This window comes from Pristiophorus japonicus, chromosome 16 (genome assembly GCF_044704955.1).
Source record: "Pristiophorus japonicus isolate sPriJap1 chromosome 16, sPriJap1.hap1, whole genome shotgun sequence".
In the NCBI taxonomy this organism is placed as follows: domain Eukaryota; kingdom Metazoa; phylum Chordata; class Chondrichthyes; family Pristiophoridae; genus Pristiophorus; species Pristiophorus japonicus.
Genome location: NC_091992.1, coordinates 116,436,622 through 116,458,811, shown reverse-complemented (window position 1 = coordinate 116,458,811; position 22,190 = coordinate 116,436,622). Strand labels below are relative to the sequence as shown.

The window sequence follows — 22,190 nt, the reverse complement described above, 5'->3', positions numbered from 1 at the left end:
ATTGCGGTATGGCCTCGAGTAGCTTCATTTGTGAAGATGTATAGAAACAGTTGAGTGACAGCTGTGTGCTAACAGTAGGCTCCTGAGCAAGTGACTTTCAGTAAGAGTATGGTAGCACAATGGTTATGCTACTGGACTAGTAATCCAGAAGCCTGGACTAATAATCTGTAGTGATGTGTTCAAATCCTGGGGGGAATTTAAATTAATTTATTAAATAAATCTGGAATTTTTTTTTAAAAGAAACTATTGGATTGTTGTAAAAACCCATCTGGTTCACTAATGTCCTTTGGGAAGGAAATCTGCCAACCTTACCTGGTCTGGCCTGTGTGTGAATCCAGACCCACAGCAATGTGGTTGTCCCAAACCGCAACACTGAGAGAGTACCTGCACCACAATATGCAGCGGCTCACCACCACCTTCTCAAGGGCAATTAGGGATGGGCAATAAATGCTGGTCTTGCCAGCGACACCCACATGTCGTGGACGAATTAAAAAAAAAGTATACTCCAAAAGCAGAAACACCCTAGTGACTCAAGCAAGAAGTACCCCTTGCACTGATGGAAGTTGCAACAGGGGTAGTCACAACTCCAGCCAGAGGATGCACTGAAGCGTTACCAAGTAGTGATTTGGCACTTGCTACCTTGAATAGACCACACACAGCATACTTAAAAAGAAATGTGAGACTCTCATGTGGAAGCAAGCATAGCAATAAATGGCATTCAACAGGTTCAGTGTATGCGCTCAGGGACCACATGCCCTTGGACACGACAGTCACTTCTACTCTATGCTGAGGAAGAGCGTTTGAAGACCAGGCACTCAAAACTGTCACGAAGCTCATGGTCTACAGGGCTGTAGTAATACCCGCCCTCCTGTATGGCTCAGAGACATGGACCATTTACAGTAGATACCTCAAGTCGCTGGAGAAATACCACCAACGATGCCTCCGCAAGATCCTATAAATCCCCTGGGAGGACAGACGCACCAACATTAGCGTCCTCGACCAGGCCAACATCCCCAGCATTGAAACACTGACCACACTCGATCAGCTTCCGCTGGGCAGGCCACATCGTTCACATGCCAGACACGAGACTCCCAAAGCAAGCGCTCTACTCGGAACTCCTTCATGGCAAACGAGCCAAAGGTGGGCAGAGGAAACATAACAGGGACACCCTTAAGGCCTCCCTGAAAAAGTGCAACATCTCCACTGACACCTGGGAGTCTCTGGCTAAAGACCGCCCTAAATGGAGGAAGTGCATCCGAGAGGGCGCTGAGCACCTCGAGTCTCATCGCCGAGAGCATGCAGAAGTCAAGCGCAGGCAGCAGAAAGAGCGTGCGGCAAACCTGTCCCACCCACCCTTTCCCTCAACGACTATCTGTCCCACCTGTGACAGGGATTGTGGTCCTCGTATTGGACTGTTCAGCCACCTAATGACTAATTTTTAAGAGTGGAAGCAAGTCTTCTTTGATTCTGAGGGATTGCCGATGATGATATGATGATGATGCTGCAGTTTAAGGGAAAGAAAATAGAGCCGAACACAAATAACTGCAAAGCAAAAAAGTCAAACTGAACTATTGCCAAAGCAAAAATAACATGGAGCTCTGGAGAGGAAAAACGTCAAGTACATGTCTTCAAATGCAGCAGGAAGCATTACAATGATTTTATTCACCTTCAGACATCACTGAAAAGAAACTGGTCTGAAACCCTCAGACAAACATTTCCCAGCCTGCAGTGTGACTGCTCTCTTGCCTGTGGCTCTTCAGCCTTACCTCGCTGCCACTACGAGGCCGTCATCTGTTACACAACGTGCATCGACACAGTCACAACGTTCCCATCTCCAGTGGGTTCCAGCTGGCCATGCCAACTGCAGAACTCTTCGTCTTTGGTTAGTTGGAAAGAAAGACTTGCATTTATCTCACACCTTTCATGACCACCACACGTCTCAAAGCGCTTTACAGCCAATGAAGTGCTTTTGGAGTGTAGTCACTGTTGTAATGTGGGAAACGCAGCAGCCAACTTGCAGACAGCAAGCTCCCACAAACAGCAATGTGATAATGACCAAATAATCTGTTCTTTTGTTATGTTGACTGAAGGATAAATATTGGCCAGGACACCAGGAATAACTCCCCTGCTCTTCTTCGAAATAGTGCCATGAGATTTTTTTACGTCCACTTGAGAGAGCAGAAGGGGTTTCGGTTTAACGTCTCATCCGAAAGATGGCATCTCCGAAAATGCAGCACTCCCTCAGCACTGCACTGGCGTGTCAGCCTAGATTTATGTGCTCAAGTCCCTGGAGTGGGACTTGAACCCACAACCTTCTGATTCGGAGGCGAGAGTGCTACCCACTGAGCCACAGCTGACACATTGGCACATGCTGACCCTCCTATGCTCATCTCTCTCTGTCCCCCCACAATCTGACAGCCCACAGTCACTGCGACATTCCTTACTGCTAACAAGTTAGCACGCTGCAAAATAAAATGGTCGTAACAAAGGCTTTAATGCACAACTTTACCTGCTGTTTGGAAACTAATGGCATCCCTGACTATCACATAGAAATATTGGGCCCAAGTTTCCACAAGAAAAAAAAAGGGCGCCCCTCCGAGCTGGGCGCCCATTTTTCGCGCCTAAAACGGCGCCTAAAAAAATCCTCGGTATTCTCCACCTACTTACAGGTCCTCTGGCCCTCGGCGCAGCCAGCATGAGCTGTGGGGGGGCGGAGCCAGGTCCCTGCGCTGAAAACAGTGCCGGGACCTCTGCACATGCGCGCTACAGTCGGCACGCAAGTGCCGTAGCTCCAGGCGCCGAACTGTGTGGGAGGGGCCCGAAGCACGTAGCCCCTAGCCCTGGCTGAATGGCCTCACTGGGGCTGCGTGAATAAGGCTCCTCCCCCCCCCCCCCCCCCCGACCAGACCCGACACTCGCTCCCCGCCGACCAGACCCGACACCCGCGCTCCCCCCCCGCCCCGACCCGAGACCCGCTCCCCCCCCCGCCCCGACCCGAGACCCGCTCCCCCCGACCCGACACCCGCCCCCCCCCCCCCGACTGACTCGACCCGACCCGCGCTCCTGTTCCCCGACCCGACCCCACCCCTCTCTCTTCCCCCCCCCGACCCCCCCCTCTCTCTTCCCCCCCCCCCGCTCTCTCTCTCTCCCTCCCTCCCCTCTCTCTCTCTCCCTCCCCCTCCCTCCCTCCCCCTCTCTCTCCCTCCCCCTCTCTCTCCCTCCCCCTCTCTCTCCCTCTCCCCCCTCTCCCTCTCCCCCCTCTCCCTCTCCCCCCTCTCCCTCTCTCTCTCCCCCCCCTCTCTCTCTCCCTCTCTCCCCCTCTCTCTCTCCCTCCCTCCCCCTCTCTCTCTCTCTCTCCCTCTCTCCCCCTCTCTCTCCCTCCCTCCCCCTCTCTCTCTCTCTCCCTCCCTCCCCCTCTCTCTCTCTCTCCCCTCCCTCCCCCTCTCTCTCTCTCTCCCTCCCTCCCCCTCTCTCTCTCTCCCTCCCTCCCCCCCCTCTCTCTCTCTCCCTCCCTCCCCCTCTCTCTCTCTCTCCCTCCCTCCCCCTCTCTCTCTCTCTCCCTCCCTCCCCCTCTCTCTCCCTCTCTCTCTCTCCCCCCCTCTCTCTCTCCCTCCCTCCCCCCCCCCTCTCTCTCTCCCTCCCTCCCCCTCTCTCTCTCTCCCTCCCTCCCCCTCTCTCTCTCTCCCTCCCTCCCCTCTCTCTCTCTCCCTCCCCCTCTCTCTCTCTCTCCCTCCCTCCCCCCCCCTCTCTCTCTCTCCCCCTCTCTCCCTCCCTCCCTCCTCTCTCTCTCCCTCCCTCCCCCTCTCTCTCTCTCTCTCTCCCTCTCTCCCTCCTCCCCCTCTCTCTCTCTCTCTCTCCCTCCTCCCCTCCCTCCCTCTCTCTCTCTCTCTCACCCTCCCTCCCCCTCAGCAGCACGAACGGCTGCAGAATTCTCCCTGGCTGAAGCACTTTCACACAGGTAGGAAGATGGTTTATTTAATCTTTTCTTGGCTTATAAATGTTTATTCAGGTTGGATTTATTTGTATAATATTTGTAGAAGTATAAATAAGGATTTATTGTCGAATTTAATGAGTCCCCCTCCCCCCCACCTCGTTCTGGACGCCTAATTTGTAACCTGCGCCTGATTTTTTAATGTGTAGAACAGGTTTTTTCAGTTCTACAAAAATCTTCACTGGCTCCATTCTACTTTAGTTTGGAGTACATTTTCACTGGGGAAACTTTCAAATCAGGCATCAATGGCCGGACCCGCCCCCTTTTGAAGAAAAAATTCTGTTCTAAACTAGAACTGTTCTACCTGACTAGAACTGCAGAAAAAAAAATGTGGAGAATTGTGATTTCTAAAATAGTCCGTTCTCCACCAGTTGCTCCTAAAAATCAGGCGCGAATCGTATGGAAACTTGGGCCCATTACATCGACGTTACAGCACCGAAACAGGCCATTCGGCCGATGCAGTATTAATCTTCCACACGAGCCTCCTCCTAGATTTACTTCATTTCACCCAATCAACAGATCAAAATGTTGGCTGTAACTTTAAAATTTATTATCCCCCCCGAGGAATGCTGCACTTGGTTCTCTCCATCTGATCTCAGCAACCATTAAAAAACAGTTAACAAGCACTTAACAAGCTTCCTCCTCCTCCTCCTCTCTGTTATTTATCTTCCAGAGCTTTACCCATGAGAAAAACAGCAAATTGATCATCGCGACCAGCATTCCTCATATGTTTACGCACTTCTTCATTTTGTGAGGCATTGTAATCACAAGGAAAATAAGCTGCCTTGTCCCTTGAGGGGGAAAAGTTCAGTCGGACTGGAACCTGGAACCGATTATGTCGAAATATACACAAATAAACTGCTGGTTGCTTCAGCAGGACTGATTTAGTCCTACCCTATCCCATTGCAGTCGGTTTCAATTTATGTTGAGCCGTTGTAAATAGGCTATTTCAGCTGAAATAATGTTGCCCATCTTGCAAACCATTGCACTTATCACTGTAATCTAGCAAAACCAAATCGCACTGTCTCATTGTCAATAATGGGGCCGGATATGTTCAGAGAATTGCTCTTCAAACGTGCATCATGAGCTACTGTGACAACAGCACTACAACCCTGCTCTTGTCCTTGAAAATGCTGTCAGATGGAATCGCTCCATTATCCATTTTGGGAGATAGTTCTGGAAGTGGTGTCAAAGCAATAAATATCAGCATTTCATTATCTCTTCAAATGGCATAAACACAGCAAGCGGTGCAGTAACTATACCGGAGAGAGTTTCCAAGTTAAAGACATTCAACTGGGCAGGGGGGGGGGGGGGGGGGAATGGCAAATATTCTACTGGCTGGGTCCGCAGATGTTTTTGAACAGCTCCAGTCAATCTTCTGTCGTCACTGATGATTTGATAAACATATTTCAACAGCAGGTTAATCACCGCACACTGTGGCCCTCGGGGAGTACAAATGGTACTGTGCAAGGAATGAGCAATCTGGGGGAATCCAAGTACATTCTGCTCCAATTAGCATAAGCAATGAGTCATCAGTGAGTTGTCGGTGGATTGGCATCCATGACCAGAAAGGCTGCTGCCTCTTCATTAGGTGAACAGATAGCAGCATACGGACTCATTTGAATACATGATCTGGGCGGGTCTCTTCCAGTTAGGTAACCAGAAGCTCCGTAACACAGGACTCTGTGCTCTGCGGACTGTTCTCAGGAACAGACATCATCTGCTGCTGGAGAGCCATCAACTCGGTGAAAGACGCACTTTGGTCTTCCCGAAACTTGCTGGTCTTCCAGAGCAATGAGAGGTCCACGGCCGAGTGTTGCAGACTGGCGCAATCCAAGTTCCAGGAGTACGTGCTGAGGGACGCACTAAAGATTGGTGTAGTTGCCGCAAAGGCACGATGGGGAAGAGCCACAGTTTAAGGCCCTTCCGCCACAGTAAACCCAAGGGATGGAACCAGACCCCCCTCGGGCTGTACTTGTTAATCTGCTTGTATACATAGAGCACCATGTACTGAAAAACACCTGTGTTGTGCCATGTATCATGAAAGTGTCTGCACTGTTTAGTAACTTGTAAAGAAATGTAAATGTATCCCCATCCGCTCTGTGTACTACTTTCATCTGCATAGCGCTACGTGTAACGTGATTCGTGATCGGTATTGAAATGTATCCTGGAATGTAATGTAAACCTGTTCCCATCTACTCCATGGAATACCCTTATTTGCACAGTACTACATGTAACGTGATTTAAGGATTGTACTAAACTGTACATTGAAATGAAATGCATGCTGGTGTATTGTATGGAACTGCTGTCAGCATCCAAACTAATTGTATGGAATTGCTGACCACAAGGTACTGAACTATTTTCCAATGTGTTGTGAAAATTTTATATGAATAAAGTATATTTTTGGAAAAGGTAACCAGAACTGACAGGTCTCCAAAGGGTTAGTTTATCAGTCCCAAATGTCCTCTCTGGTATGACATAATCTCCAACCTCCCCCCCCCCACCCCTTCTTTGAACATCATTATGTATTAACAAAAAAAGGACAGGTAAACCCAGCTGGTCCATCAGGCTTGTCCAATCCTATCACGGTATAACTTATGCACACTTCCACCTCGATTTCCCTTACGTACGCAGCCACGCAATCTCCTTGGAGATGCAAAACCAAGAATCCACCTTAGGCCAATTTGGGGAAATTCCTCTCTGACCCTTGAAGGTGATCAAACAAACTCCAGGAGACCATGGTGCCAAGTGACACAACCCCCTCTCCCAATGATTTACTTCTATACAAAGTTATGTTAGCCTCAAATGACACTTCATAATTGCATTAAGCCTCAAGCTAGTTATTAAAAACAATCCCTATGGCAAGTTCCCGGACAAGGAAACATCATTCAGTCTTCAAAGTATGTGCCGAAGATCATTTCCCAGTTTCTATGCAAAATTTGGAGGAATTTTAGTTGTCCGTGTTTGAAATACTTGGGATTTTTACCGCGAGACTGCACTGAGACAGTGCAAGAACTCATTAGCCCCGTTAGTGTGATCACAGCTACAAAACAACATGGCACCAGTCATTCAGCACCATCTTAGTATATGCAACAGTCTGCAACAGATAGAAGCCATGAAGTAGATCGTAACCAGACTTACAGTGAGAAATTTATAACATGACTGACTTGGTAAGTGAAAAATTGTCACGAGATGATTATCTATGCAAATTGATGCACGTGACTGTATTCTATACAGAACAATGGATGCTGGAAGAGGTGTTTGTAGTGCATGAAGTTAGCCTAAAGCTTATACAGATACAAGCAGGGAATCAGAATGAAAGAAAAAAAAACCTTCAATAATTCATCATTTTGTACCATATATAAAAGTTACTTCAACCTAAAATGTTCTTTCTTTCATTAAAGAACTGCTGGGTTCGATCGAGGATTTTACTGGACAAATAAGGAGGCATTGAGCAATGAGCAGTGAACCTGAGCAAATGTTTATCTAATTTCAAGCAGATAAGCTGCCCGATGTGCAGAGATGGAATAAAATGAAAACACCCACATCTGAGAAGAGTGTAAGGATTCTGAAATAACGATGCACAGCTGCAAATATCCACAGGACACATCTTCAAATGGTAACACTTGCTCATCCAACCCTGTTTTTTCCAGCATTTTATTGCATCGCAATAAAATGATAGCTGAGATTGATCTCTTCAATATGTTTTCAGCCCCAGACTCTGCAATGGGCTCAGCTGGAATCAGTCAATATCACAGAGGTCTGCAAATTCCCTGCATCTGATGTTACCCGAATTGTCCACTCAGTTACATTTGCTTTTACCTCGAAGGGATCGAAATTCGGCCCCGCGGTTTTTGAGGCGGTGTCACCGCCTGAGTGCTGGAGCTCAGGAGGCCGACTGAGTTTTGCACCGAGAGGCTGCCGCTGCGTTAGCTGGGAAACGGGAAGAAAAGAAACCTCAAACTTCTCCGAGCCGCACACAAACTTCCCCACTGTTACAACGAATGAAAAAATGAAGAAAGGAAGAAAGAAAAAAAAACTTATCTTGTTCTCTGGCCAAATCGGCCCCAGACTGTAAGAACGCCTGCCGGGAAGGCCGACGTTCAAACTAAATATCGCGACAGAGGAACCAAAGAGGCGTTACGCGTTGGATGATGTCACCAGGTGGGTGGCATTAGCCGGCGCAGTGTTAGCTTTTGGCGCTTCGCCCAAAGGGCCACCTGAATTTCTGCGCAGGCGTGGACGCCGCTTACCATCGCAGTTTGGCCTTTGCCGCCAGTTAGCCACCTTCTGCGCGGTAACGGCAGGCAGTAGAAACTGAATTTCAACCTCGTGCTTTATAAGATCATTGATTCCACACGGCACTGTTCCATTAGGTGGGCATCAGATCAAATCCACCGCTCTTTGCAGCATGGAATTACAATAAATTTACAATAAACTCTGACATATTGTTGCTGATTGCTTAATAAAGGTGGAAAGAAACACATGGGATAAGGCAAAGTAACCCCGAATATTATTTTGGGTGCGCAGTCCCTTTAAATGCATGGCCCATTCTATGTCTCGTGCATGTGCGAAATTACACATTTAGAAAGTCGGTACCAGGCTGCGCGGGTCATAAGAACATAAGAAATAGGACCAGGAGTAGGCCATAAGGCTCCTTGAGCCTGCTCCGCCATTCAATAAGATCATGGCTGATCTGATCATGGACTCAGCTCCATTTCCCTGCCCGCTCCCCATAACCCCTTATCCCCTTATCGTTTAAGAAACTGTCTATTTCTGTCTGAAATTTATTTAATGTCCCAGCTTCCACAGCTGTCTAAGGCAGCGAATTCCACAGATCCACAACCCTCAGAAGAAATTTCTCCTCATCTCAGTTCTAAATGGGCTGCCTCTTATTCTAAGATCATTCCCTCTCATTCTAATCTTCCCCACCAGTGGAAACATCCTCTCTGTATCCACCTTGTCAAGCCCCCTCATAATCTTATACGTTTCGATACGATCCCCTCTCATTCTTCTGAATTCCAATGAATAGAGGCCCAATCTACTCAACCTTTCCTCATAAGTCAACCCACTCATCCCTGGGATCAACCTAGTGAACCTTCTCTGAACTGCCTCCACAGCAAGTATATCCTTTCATAAATATGGAAACCAAAACTGCACGCAGTATTCCAGGTGTGGCCTCACCAATACCCTGTACAGCTGTAACAAGACTTCACTGCTTTTATACTCCATCCCCTTTGCAATAAAGGCCAAGATTCCATTGGCCTTCCTGATCACTTGCTGTATCTGCATACCATCCTTATGTTTCATGCACAAGTACCCCCAGATCCCGCTGTACTGCAGCACTTTGCAATCTTTCTCCATTTAAATAATAACTTGCTCTTTGATTTTTTTCTGCCGAAGTGCATGACCTCACACTTTCCAACATTATACTCCATCTGCCAAATTCTTGCCCACTCACTTAGTCTGTTTATGACCTCCTGCAGCCTCTTTATGTCCTCCTCACACATTGACCTTCCTCCCAGCTTTGTATCGTCAGCAAATTTGGCTACGTTACACTCAGTCCCCTCTTCCAAGTCGTTAATATAGATTGTAAATAGTTGGGGTCCCAGCACTGATCCCTGTGGCACCCGACTCGTTACTGATTGCCAACCAAAGAATGAACCATTTATCCCGACTCTCTGTTTTCTGTTTTTCAGCCAATCTTCGATCCATGCTAATACATTATCCCCAACCCCGTGAACTTTTATCTTGTGCAGTAACCGTTTGTGTGGCACCTTGTCAAATGCCTTCTGGAAGTCCAATTACACCACATCCACTGGTTCCTCTTATTCACCTTGTTCATTACATCCTCAAAGAATTCCAGCAAATTTGTCAAGCATGACTTCCCCTTCATAAATCCATGCTGATTTTGCCTGACCAAAATTTGCTTTTCCAAATGTCCTGTTACGGCTTCTTTATTAATGGACACCAACATTTTCCCAGCACAGATGTTCGGTTAACTGGTCCATAGTTTCCTGCTTTTTGTCTGCCTCCTTTTTTGAATAGGGGTGTTACATTTGCAGTTTTCCAATCTGCTGGGACCTCCCCAGAACCCAGGGAATTTTGGTAAATTACAACCAATGCATCCACAATCCCTGCCGCTTCTCTTAAGACCCTAGGATGCAAGCTGTCAGGTCCAGGGGATTTAGTCCCATTATCTTACTGAGCACTGCCTCCTTAGTGATTGTGTTAAGTTCCTCCCCTCCTATAGCCCCCTGACTATCCACTGTTGGGATATTGTTAGTGTCCTCTACCATAAAAACTAATACAAAATACTTGTTTAGAGTTTCTGCTATTCCCATGTTTCCCATTGCTACTTCCCCGGTCTCGTCCTCGAAGGGACCAACATTTACTTTCGCCACTCTTTTTCTTTTTGTATACCTATAGAAACTCTTGCTATCTGTTTTTATATTTTGTGCTAGTTTACTTTCATAGTCAATCTTCCCTTTCTTCATCATTTTTTTAGTCAATCTTTGCTGGCTTTGAAAAGCTTCCCAATCTTCTGTCCTCCCACTAGTTTTGGCCACTTTGTATGCTCTTGGTTTTCAATCGGACACTGTCCTTTATTTCTTTAGTTAGCCACGGATGGCTTTCTTTTCTCTTGCACCCTTTCCTCCTCACTGGAATATATTTTTCTTGAGAGTTGTGAAATATCTCTTTAAATGTACACCACTGTTCATCAACTGTCCCCTCAGTCCATTTTAGCAAACTCTGCCCTCATACCTTCATAGTCTCCTTTATTTAAACTTAGTACGCTGGTTAGAGATCCAACTTTCTAACCCTCCATCTGAATTTAAAACTCAATCACTCATTCCAAGGGGATCCTTTACGAGGAGATTGTTTATTAATCCTGTCTCATTACACAGGACCAGAGCTAGGATAGCCTGCCCCCTGGTTGGTTTCGTTACATACTGCTCAAGGAACCCGTCCCTTATGAATTCTATGAATTCTTCCTCAAGGCTACCTTGACCAATTTGATTTGTCCAATCAATATGGAGGTTAAAATCACCCATGGTTATTGCTGTTCCATTTTTACAAGCCCCCACTATTTCCTGGTTTATGCTCCGACCAACAGAGTTTGCTACTGTTAGGGGGCCGATAGACTACGCCCACCAGAGACTTTTTTCCCTTATTATTCCTTATCTCCACCCAAACTGTTTCAACATCCTGATCCTTTGAGCATATATTGTTTCTCACTATTGCAGTGATTCCATCCTTTATCAATTGAGTTACCCCCCACCTCCTTTTCCTTTCTGTCTCTCCTTCCGGATTGTCAAATATCCCTGAATATTTAATTCCCGCTCCTGATCACCTTGCAACCACGTCTCTGTAATGGCTATCAGATCATACCCATTTGTCTCAATTTGTGCCGTCAACTCATCCATTTTGTGACAAATACTACGTGCATTTAGACAAAGTGCCTTTAAGTTTTTTTTTTAAAACCCTTTTTTCCTGCTCGTTTCCTCTCTCCTTCAAACTTACTTTCTTTACTTTTGCTTTCTAATTTCCGCTTTTCTCCCCTCCCTTCTGAATCAATCCTCAGGTTCCCATCCCCCTGCCAAGCTAGTTTAAACCCTCCCCATCCGCACTAGCAAACCCCCCTGCGAGGATATTGGTCCCTGCACTGGTTCTGGATGGCGAACAGCTGCGCAGTTTAGAGGGAACGTTGGGAGCAGGTCTCTACTCGCCCTTCCACTGTCACGGGACAGTAAAAGGAATATGATTTGCGGGCAATGTTCCCATTCATTTGTTTTTTTGGGCGCGCGGTCTGTTCAAGGGGATGCGCGGTCCAATCACAATGCTGCGCGTGCGCGGTTGTTCCCAACTGTGACATCGGCAGGCGACCTGCGCGGGACCAGCAGAGCTTAATGAGGAACATTGGGCGGAAAAAATAACAGCAAATATATATGATACATAATTCCAGCATTTGACAACTGGATATTGCAGCTACCACGATATCTAGCAAATCATAAACATTCAACACGTCATAAAACTCCAATGTCTCATAAGGTGCTGAGAGGTGCAAATATTTATTCAATGCTAATGTCCTTCATTATCCAAGGTTGAACCTCCCTTCTCCAGAACCACTTCTCGTCCAGGACCATTCCCGGCCATCGGGTGGCGCATGCACAGAACTCCAACATGAAAAAATTGACGTTCTGACCCCGCGATCCACCGCCCCACCCCCACCCCTCCATGATCTCTCTGCCGCACTCCCAGCCTCAGGCCAGCCAGCCCCGATATCCCCTTGCTCAGTACCTGTACCATCCAATTTAACGTGACCAACCCTTATCCAGAACAGGCCAGGTCCCGAGGGTTCTGGATAAGGGAGGTTCAACCTGTACCTTGCACATCGAACACATGCTTCCTGCTTCTATTGCCTGTTTGACTGGAATATTCTGCAAGGCCATTCCCATAAGGCATGAAATTCCCTTTCCAAGGGATATTGCAGTGGCTGGTGGACAGGTAACAGCAGCATGTAGTCGATCTATTTCCACCCAGTCTTGTTCACTGTCATCAGCTGTTAATGGATGGTTAGGAAAAGAGAACAAATGTACTCCATGTCGTATTCTCTTCCACAAACTACTTTTAAACTGATCTGTAAATATAGAACCTGCTACACCTTAGCTTTCCTTCTTCACTTAATTACCGTCCTTCTATTTAAAATGTAGTTTTTGTTTACTTTTGCTAAAAGCATACCACAACTTAAAAATCTAGTAGAGGGATGTTTGGTTCAGTGAATGGCTTCAAAGAGTCATGCATAACTCTACCAGCTTGATACAATCAAACGTTATATATGCAGCCCAGGGCTGGGCTTGTCATTTTCAGCTTTCCGTGCGAGACCAACATATCTTCCTTTGCGTTATTTGTTCGTATTCTTTGACCCATTACCGAGGCCTACGATTTCTTGAAGTAACTTGACAAAGGATAGAGCATGGCACAGATTGGCTTAATGTTGTTGTAAATTTTCTTCATACCTGCTGTATAGGAGTTGTATCGCCAGCTTTTCGAGGTTGACTTGCCAGACTCTCTGGCAATATCCTCCGAGTCTCCCGCTTGCTCATTTGCTCAAAGTGCGTCTAATTCTGAACCAGCTCTGCCAGAATTCACTACTTCTTACCTGGGATATTATGTATGGTGATGGCAAGAATCAGTAATACGATGCGTTTCCAACTGCTCTGTTGCTGCTCTGGAGTGGATCTTGGATTACTGAATGCCGTCAAATCCTCAGGGTAGTTGGATTGCTGTGCCCGTTTTCTCTGATAGACTTCTCCATTGTCTACTTTGTCTGAAAGAAAAAAAATAGAATCACTAAGAATGCTGAAAAACATTTTGTGGGATGATTTATTTTTCTTATCATCTTAAATCATTTCATGTTCCGAATTCACCATTTACTGGATTTAAAAATTGACATCTATAAGCCTTTAAATATTTTCCAGGGACAACTGGCGTTGGAAGAGGGCCTGTAGTGGGCAATCACACTGTCCTTTCATCTGGGTTTTCCTTTCAGAAAAGGAGTTGAGGTAGTTCCTCATATGAATGCCCCACAGCAATGATGTAACTAGGAATAGAAATTTAGGTAGGCCTCAATTTATGGAAATGAAAAAAAAAAATGACCCCTCTTTTTCCAAGGCAACCTGGCATTTCCAAATATAATCACTTAAAGGCTGCCAAGAGCAAGTTATTATTTAAATGGAGAAAAATTGCAAAGTGCTGCAGAACAGTGGGACCTGGGGGTAAGTGCATGAAACACAAAAGGATAGTATGCATGTACAACAAGTGATCAGGAAGGCCAATGGAATCTTGGCCTTTATTGCAAAGGGGATGGAGTATAAAAGCAGGGAAGGCTTGCGATAGTTATACAGGGTATTGGTGAGGCCACACCTGGAATACTGCGTGCAGTTTTGGTTTCCATATTTACGAAAGGATATACTTGCTTTGGAGGCAGTTCAGAGAAGGTTCACAAGGTTGATTCCGGGGATGAGGGGGTTGACTTATGAGGAAAGGTTGAGTAGGTTGGGCCTCTACTCATTGGAATTCAGAAGAATGAGAGGTGATCTTATCGAAACGTATAAGATTATGAGGGTGCTTGACAAGGTGGATGCAGAGAGGATGTTTCCACTGATGGGCGAGATTTGAACTAGGGGGCATAATCTTAGAATAAGGGGCCGCCTACTTAAAACTGAGAGGAGGAGAAATTTATTTTCTCAGAGGGTTGTAAATCTGTGGGATTTTCTGCCTCAGAGAGCTGTGGAAGCTGGGTCATTGAATATATTTAAGACAGAGATAGACAGTTTCTTAACCGATAAGGGAACAAGGAGTTATGGGGAGTGGGCAGGAAAGTGGAGCTGAATCCATGATCAGATCAGCCATGATCTTATTGAATGGCGGAGCAGGCTCGAGGGGCCATATGGCCTACTCCTGCTCCTATTTCTTATGTTCTTAAATCAAAGGATGCCGCTGCCTGCAGCAGATGGGTGTGGAGAGCTGGTTCAGGTGATGCCCAAATCAGTTCATCACCGCAGCTCAGTGTCCAAGGCTGAGGCACACCAACATGGCGCAGGGGAATTAAGCTGCAGGGGACCTGACCTGCTGCCCCCGGTCTTCCCAGTACCTCAGTTCTGACAGCGCGACAGCAAAAGCCTTCCCTGCCCCCCCAGCGACCTCTCCGTAATCATTGGAATTCAGAAGATTGCACTCTCAGGGTGGGGCCTGGGTCTGGTCAAGTCCTCTGCATATTTGGGTGGGCCGGGATGCTAATTAGGTGGGCTGTGAGAAATTTTTCACAATAAACACGAGGATTCCCTGTACGAAAATAATCCAGTCAGTGGCAATCCGATACAATTTCAGAAGACCCTGCTGGGCTATCTTGCTCGATTTCCACCCAACTGAACACTGGGAAACCCCCATGATATATAACAACAACAACTGGAGGGGTTTAGGGAGGGAATTCCAGAGGTTCGGGTCTAGACAGCTGAAGGTATGGCCGCCAGTGGTGTAGCGCTTAAACTCAGGAATGCGCAAGAGGCCAGAATTGGACGATCATATCTAAACTTCCAGAACATCTTTGATGAAGTTCCATGTAAAAGGCTGCTGTATAAGCTTAAGACAGTGGGTATCAGAGGTAAAAATTATAGGTGGATAAGGAATTGGCTGAAAGGGAGAGGGGAAAGCGTGGGTTCCAGGTCATAGCTACGTCAGGCTGGGGACAGGCAGTGAGTGAGTGCTCCAGTGTTCAGTGCTGGAGCCCTTACTGATTCTGATCTACATGTGAGCTGGATTCAGAAACACAAGGGCCCGGGATTTTCTTGGAGTTGCCCTCTCTCTGTTGCTGGAATTGCGATGGAAATCCCGTTGACATGTGTACCGCACAGGGCTTGTGCCGCACCTGCAGTGGTGGGACTGAGAGCAGTTCTGAGGAGATTCCAGACCAATGTAACTTGGTCAAATTTGTAAATAATAAATATCCTGCTCGTCGGAATGAGATATTATTAGCAAATTTTCAGAAATATGGCAGGTCAAATTCAATAATGGATCACGTTTCCTCGACAAAAGAAAAAAAAATGAGGGCCACGCTTCATAAATGGTACTGAACTAACGAGGAAAGACATGCAGAGAGATCGGGGAGCAATGATCGATTCAACACAGTCCACGTTAAGCCATTGCAGAGCAGCAGTCAATAAAGCAAACAACTAAGCTGGATCAATGTACTTGTCACACTGAGCCCGTACAATGCTCTGGTTGGGCAACATCTTCAATACGATGTTCTTTCCTGGTCACTGAGACATAGCAGAAACCTCCAAGTCCTGGAAATTGCGTCGGAAGTGGCCAAAAATCCCTAATGTTAGAGGATTGAGTTATAAGGGATGGTTCGAAAATATGTGACTCTGCAGCCTCTTAAGGAAGTAAATGACAGGTGGCCATATTGAGATATACTTAGTGGAATAGGAAAGGTTAACCCGGGACTCTGTTTCCAGTTAAATCATGACTGCAGGATGTTGGACATTGTAAAGAGTCAAATGATCAACAGTCGGACTTCTTCGCATCATGGAGCAATAGACATTCTGATAAAAACATGTTGGCTTTGAACTATCGTGATGGGAAAGCACAGCTTGTCTTCTGATATATTTCTTTGCACAAGCACTTTACACATGACAATAATGATATCAGCCATGAGGGATTGAAGTGCAACTTTAGGGGCTCGGGTAATAAACATAGCTGGAGGCATCCATTAGCTATAGTACAGAAAGATAATGGTTAATAAAACCTGGTCTTCAAAGATGTTGGAAATTGTTAGATCAGAAAGTCTTGTTTTGGAGAAGGAGCTTTCGGGTAAACAACTACACCCGTTTACATGAATAGATACGTCATGAAGTCTTATCTATCATATGTACTTTGATGTAGAAAAAAATATGGTTTTCAATAGTAATTCAGAAGGCTCGAAAGATACAGAAACCAAAAAGCCACTCTCTGATCCGGGTTGGGTTGATCCCTAGGTATCTGTTGTCTGTTCCCTATACTACCCTATGCAGTGTCTCATGCTTACTCGAAACGTGTTGTTGTGAACCACAGAAGGAAGGAGGTCGACTGCTAACACAGGATAGGGAAACATCGGTACAACTTGGTAAAAGGCAAATTTTGGACGATTACCAGGAAGCACTTTCACACGCTGATCAATAATAGTCATCTGTGTGGGATCGTGGAGGCAAAAACACTGGAATCATTCAACATGTGATGATGAGCACAAGGGCCGAAGGCCTCCCTCAATCTGCCCGTAACTTTTTGCTTCATCTCCTTAAACAAGACCACATTCAAATCACGACAAATTAATATGTTCCCTTTCCTTCATAAGTGTAAGCCAAAACCAATCAGAATTTTGGAATGTGGTTTATCATGGAATTTAATATCTAACCTCAACATAATTGTATTTGTTTTATAATTCTATTTTTCTAAATAATTTCCTCCATTTATAAACATGCTTCAATAGGGGAAACTTGCTTTATAAACTAAACAAGATGATTACTTCATCTGAACATGTGCTGACAATATGAAGGTCATGGGAAAGTTGTTGCCTGTCTTGTCAAATGGATTACCGAGTGGTAAAGCTGCCTGACTTCATGGCACACTCATTTGTTCCCGCCTCGGGCCTATTCTATTTTTCTTGACTGATCTTTCCCCATGTCCCTCTATCATGTTGCATCGCCCATCCCCCTCTGCCCAGCTGTTCCTTTCAATCTGATTGCCCAATCTCAACGTTCTCAACAGTACACCACCAAACTGGGGCGTGTCGTTAATACTGAGGAGGCCTGCGACAAAACACAGGAAAGCAGGAATAAACTTGCAGGATGGGCGTACAATTGGCAAATGGACTTCAATACAGGTCACTGTGAGGTGGTACATTTTAGTAGGAAGAATAAGGAGGCCACATACTCCTTGGAAAATAAGTGTCTGAATGGGTTAGAGGAGCAGAGAGGATGCAGGTTAAGGCCATAAAAAAGCAAACAAAGCATTGGGGCTCATTTCCAGAGGGATAAACATGTACAGAACCTTGGTTAGATCACACTTGGAGTACTGTGCATAATTCTGGTCTCCATATTATAAAAAGGATATAGAGGCACTGGAGAAGGTGCAAAAAAGATTTACGAGAATGAGACCAGAACTGAGAGGTTATATCTATCAGGAAAGATTGAGCAGGCTGGGGCTCTTTTCTCTCGAATCGAGAAGGCTGAGGGGTGATTATCAAAGGCTTTGATCGAGTAGACATAGGGAAGACCAGAACAAGGGACCATAAATATAAGATAGTCACTAATAAATCCAATAGGGAATTCAGGAGAAACTTCTTTACCCAGAGAGTGGTTAGAATGTGGAACTTGCTACCACAGGGAGTGGTTGAGACAAATAGAAAAGATGCATAGAAACATAGAAAATAGGTGCAGGAGTAGGCCATTCTGCCCTTCGAGCCTGCACCACTATTCGATAAGATCATGGCTGATCATTCCCTCAGTACACTTTTCCTGCTTTCTCTCCATACCCCTTGATCCCTTTAGCCGTAAGGGCCATATCTAACTCCCTCTTGAATATATCCAATGAACTGGCATCAAAAATCTCTGCGGCAAGGAATTCCACTGGTTAACAACTCTCTGAGTCAAGAAGTTTCTCCTCATCTCAGTCCTAAATGGCCTACCCCTTATCCTAAGACTGTGTCCTCTGGTTCTGGACTTCCCCAACATCGGGAACAATCTACCCACATATAACCTGTCCCATCCCGTCAGAATCTTATATGTTTCTATGAGATCCCTTCTCATCCTTCTAAACTCCAATGTTTCAAGGCCCAATTGATCCAGTCTCTCCTCCTATGTCAGTCCGGCCATCCCGGGAATCAGTCTGGTGAACCTTCACTGCACTCCCTCAATAGCAAGAACATCCTTCCTCAGATTAGGAGACCAAAATTGAGCACAATATTCCAGGTGAGGCCTCACCAAGGCCCGAAACAACTGCAGTAAGACCTCCCTGCTCCTGTACTCAAATCCCCTAGCTATGAAGGCCAACATACCATTTGCCTTCTTTACCGCCTACTGCACCTGTATGCCAACTTTCAATGACTGATGAACCATGACACCGAGGTCTCGTTGCACCTCCCCTTTTCCTAATCTGCCACCATTCAGATAATATTCTGTCTTCGCGTTTTTGCCCCCAAAGTGGATAACCTCACAATTATCCACATTATACTGCACCTGCCATGCATTTGCCCAGTCACCTAACCTGTCTAAGTCACCCTGCAGACTCTTAGCATCCCTCTCACAGCTCACACTGCCACCTCGTTTAGTGTCATCTGCAAATTTGGAGATATTACACTCAATTCCTTCATCCAAATCATTGATGTATATTGTAAAGAGCTGAGGTCTTAGCACTGAGCCCTGCGGCACTCCACTAGTCACTGCCTGCCATTCTGAAAAGGACCTGTTCTCTATCCACGTCAGTATATTACCCCAATACCATGTGCTTTGGTTTTGCACACCAATCTCTTGTGTGGGACCTTATCAAAAGCCTTTTGAAAGTCCAAAAACACCACATTCTCAAAAAATTCCAGAAGATTTGTCAAGCATAATTTCCCCTTCATAAATCCATGCTGACTTGGACGGATCCGGTCACTGCTTTCCAAATAAGCTGCTATTTCATCCTTAATAATTGATTCCAACATTTTCCCCACCACTAACTGGTCGAAAATTACCCGCTTTCTCTCCCTCCCTTTTTAAAAAGTGGTGTTACATTGGTTACTCTCCAGTCCATAGGAACTGATCCTGAGTCGATAGACTGTTGGAAAATGACCACCAATGCATCCACTATTTCGAGGGCCACTTCCTTAAGTACTCTGGTATGCAGACTATCAGGCTCTGGGGAATTATTGGCCTTCAATCCCAATTTCCCTAACACAATTTCCCACCTAATAAGGATATCCTTCAGTTCCTCCTTCTCACTAGACCCTTGGTCCCCTAGTACTTTCGGAAGGTTATTTGTGTCTTCCTTCGTGAAGACAGAACCAAAGTATTTGTTCAATTGGTCTGTTATTTTTGTTCCCCATTATAAATTCACCTGAATCCGATTGCAAGGGACCTAAGTTTGTCTTCACGAATCTTTTTCTTTTCACATATCGATAGAAGCTTTTGCAGTCAGTTTTTATGTTCCCGGCAAGCTTCTTCTCATACTCTATTTTCCCCCTCTTAATTAAACCCTTTGTCCTCCTCTGCTGAATTCTAAATTTCTCCCAGTCCTCAGGTTTGCTGCTTTTTCTGGCCAATTTTTTGCCTCTTCCTTGGATTTAACACTATCCTTAATTTCTCTTATTAGCCACGGTTGAGCCACCTTCCCTGTTTTATTTTTACTCCAGACAGGGATGTACAATTGCTGAAGTTCATCCATGTGATCTTTAAATGTTTGCCATTGCTTATCCAGCGTCAACCCTTTAAGTATCATTTGCCAGTCTACTCTAGCCAATTCACGCCTCAATCCATCGAAGTTACCTTTCCTTAAGTTCAGGACCCTAGTTTCTGAATTAACATCCTAATAAAGAATGTTATGGTCACTCTTCCCCAAGGGGTCTCGCACAACAAGATTGCTAATTCGTCCTTTCTCATTACACATCACCCAGTCTAGGATGGCCAGCTCCCTGATTGGTTCCTCGACACATTGGGCTCAAAAACCATCCCTAATACATTCCAGGAAATCCTCCTCCACCACATTGCTACCAGTTTGGTTAGCTAATCAATATGTAGATTAAAGTCACCCATGATAACTGCTGTACCTTTATTGCACACATCCCTTATTTCTTGTTTGATGCTGTCCCCAACCTCACTACTACTGTTTGGTGGTCTGTACACAACTCCCACTAGCATTTTCTACCCCTTGGTATTCCGCAGCTCCACCCATACCTATTCCACATCATCCAAGCTAATGTCCTTTCTCACTATTGCATTAATTTCCTCTTTAACCAGCAATGCCACCCCGCCTCCTTTTTCTTTCTGTCTATCCTTCCTAAATGTTGAATAACCCGAGATGTCGAGTTCCCAGCCTTGGTCACCCTGGAGCCATGTCTCCGTGATGCCAATTACATCATATCCATTAACTGCTATCTGCGCAGTTAATTCGTCCACCTTATTCCGAATACTCCTCGCATTGTGACACAGAGCCTTCAGGCATTTAAGAGGAAGGTAGATAAACACATGAGGGAGAAAAGAATAGAAGGATACATTGACGGGGTGAGATGAAGAAGGGTGGGAGGAGGCTCGAGTGAAGCATAAACATTGGCACGGATCCCTTGGGCAGAATAGCCTGTTTCTGTGCTATAAATACTATATAATACTATGTATGTAATACAGCTTAATGCAGATCAAAACTAAAATAACCATCCTTGTGGGACAAATTCTGCTCAGCAACTCAAAATAAAGAGCAAATCCTTCAATAAATTACAGGAACTATGAAAACCAAAACTGTCTAACCTGCTTCTCACCAAATCCAAAGAAATCAGCATCAAAACTGACCAAAAGAAAAATCTTAGTTGAATAGTAACTTCCCTATGCTCTTTCCCAGCGACACACAGCTGTATAATAATGAAACGACCTTTTTCCCCTAGTCTGATTCACACACAGAAAAAAACTAGTTGATATCAGACACTTACACAGCAGCTTATAATTTCTCCTCACTAATGTAACACACTACTTCAACCGATCAGCCATTGAACTATTATCTTTCTGTACATTCACACTCACTCTCGTAAACAACTATTTTGTTGAGCCTGCAAGACATCCAAGTTTCAAATGCTGAAACCTTAATATCTTGGATTGGGGAGCTATAGTAATAGATTTATTACTGAACACTGGAACAACTCGCAAAAACAATTCTTTAAAATAGCCTTCCAAAGGATAGTTCAGATACTTATATTGAAATATAACTAAACTAAAGTTGGAACAAGTTTCAGAAGAAAGGAAAAGGCAGAATTAGTAAAAGACGGGAACTCTTCGGCGTAACACAGATCATCTCAGATGTTCTGAATGTTTCGAAAGCACCTGGATTCAGATTGCACCGGATAAAGAGGCTGGGGATATATGTTCACTCGTCTCTGGATATACCGGGCAGGTGAGCTGGTACGACCATCATATTTGGGTTTGGGAAGATATGAATGTGAACCCTCTATCGATCAAACCCTTCAGTGAATTACAGGAACTATGAAAACCAAAACTGTCTCACCTGCTTCTCGCCAAACCCAAAAAAGTCAACATCAAAACTGACCAAAAGAAAAATCTGAGCTGAATAGTAACTTCCCCATTCTCTTTCCCATAGGGGCTCAATTTTCCCCAGTATTTGCTCCATTTTTTTTGAAGTAGGCTGCTTTTTCTGGCCTTACTTAAAAATCCCCAGTTTCCCCAATCAATTTGCACCAGCGTAACTGACTTAGTTACGTTTTTTTTAAGCTAAGTTTTTGTTTACTCAAAAGGGGGCGTTACCAGCTACCTACGCCAGTTCTGACCATTTAGGCAACTTTGGCCAGCTAATACAGTTACTCCATTTCTATTTAGGCCAGCGTATGTGGCCACTTGAGAAAACCCTTGCAGACAGTTAAAGAAATCGGCGCAGGTAAGTGCAGCAGATACCCGGACAA

General features: G+C 45.3%; 1 protein-coding gene across 1 annotated transcript in view; it reads right to left on the bottom strand.

The window, feature by feature from the left end:
* Positions 1-22,190, bottom strand: part of LOC139226760 (zinc transporter ZIP11-like) — an 807,495-nt gene that overhangs the window by 404,825 nt on the left and 380,480 nt on the right. Inside the window, exon 5 of the mRNA XM_070857754.1 lies at positions 13,155-13,322. Within this exon, the coding sequence (XP_070713855.1) occupies positions 13,155-13,322 (168 nt within the window). The remainder of the gene's footprint in view (positions 1-13,154; positions 13,323-22,190) is intronic.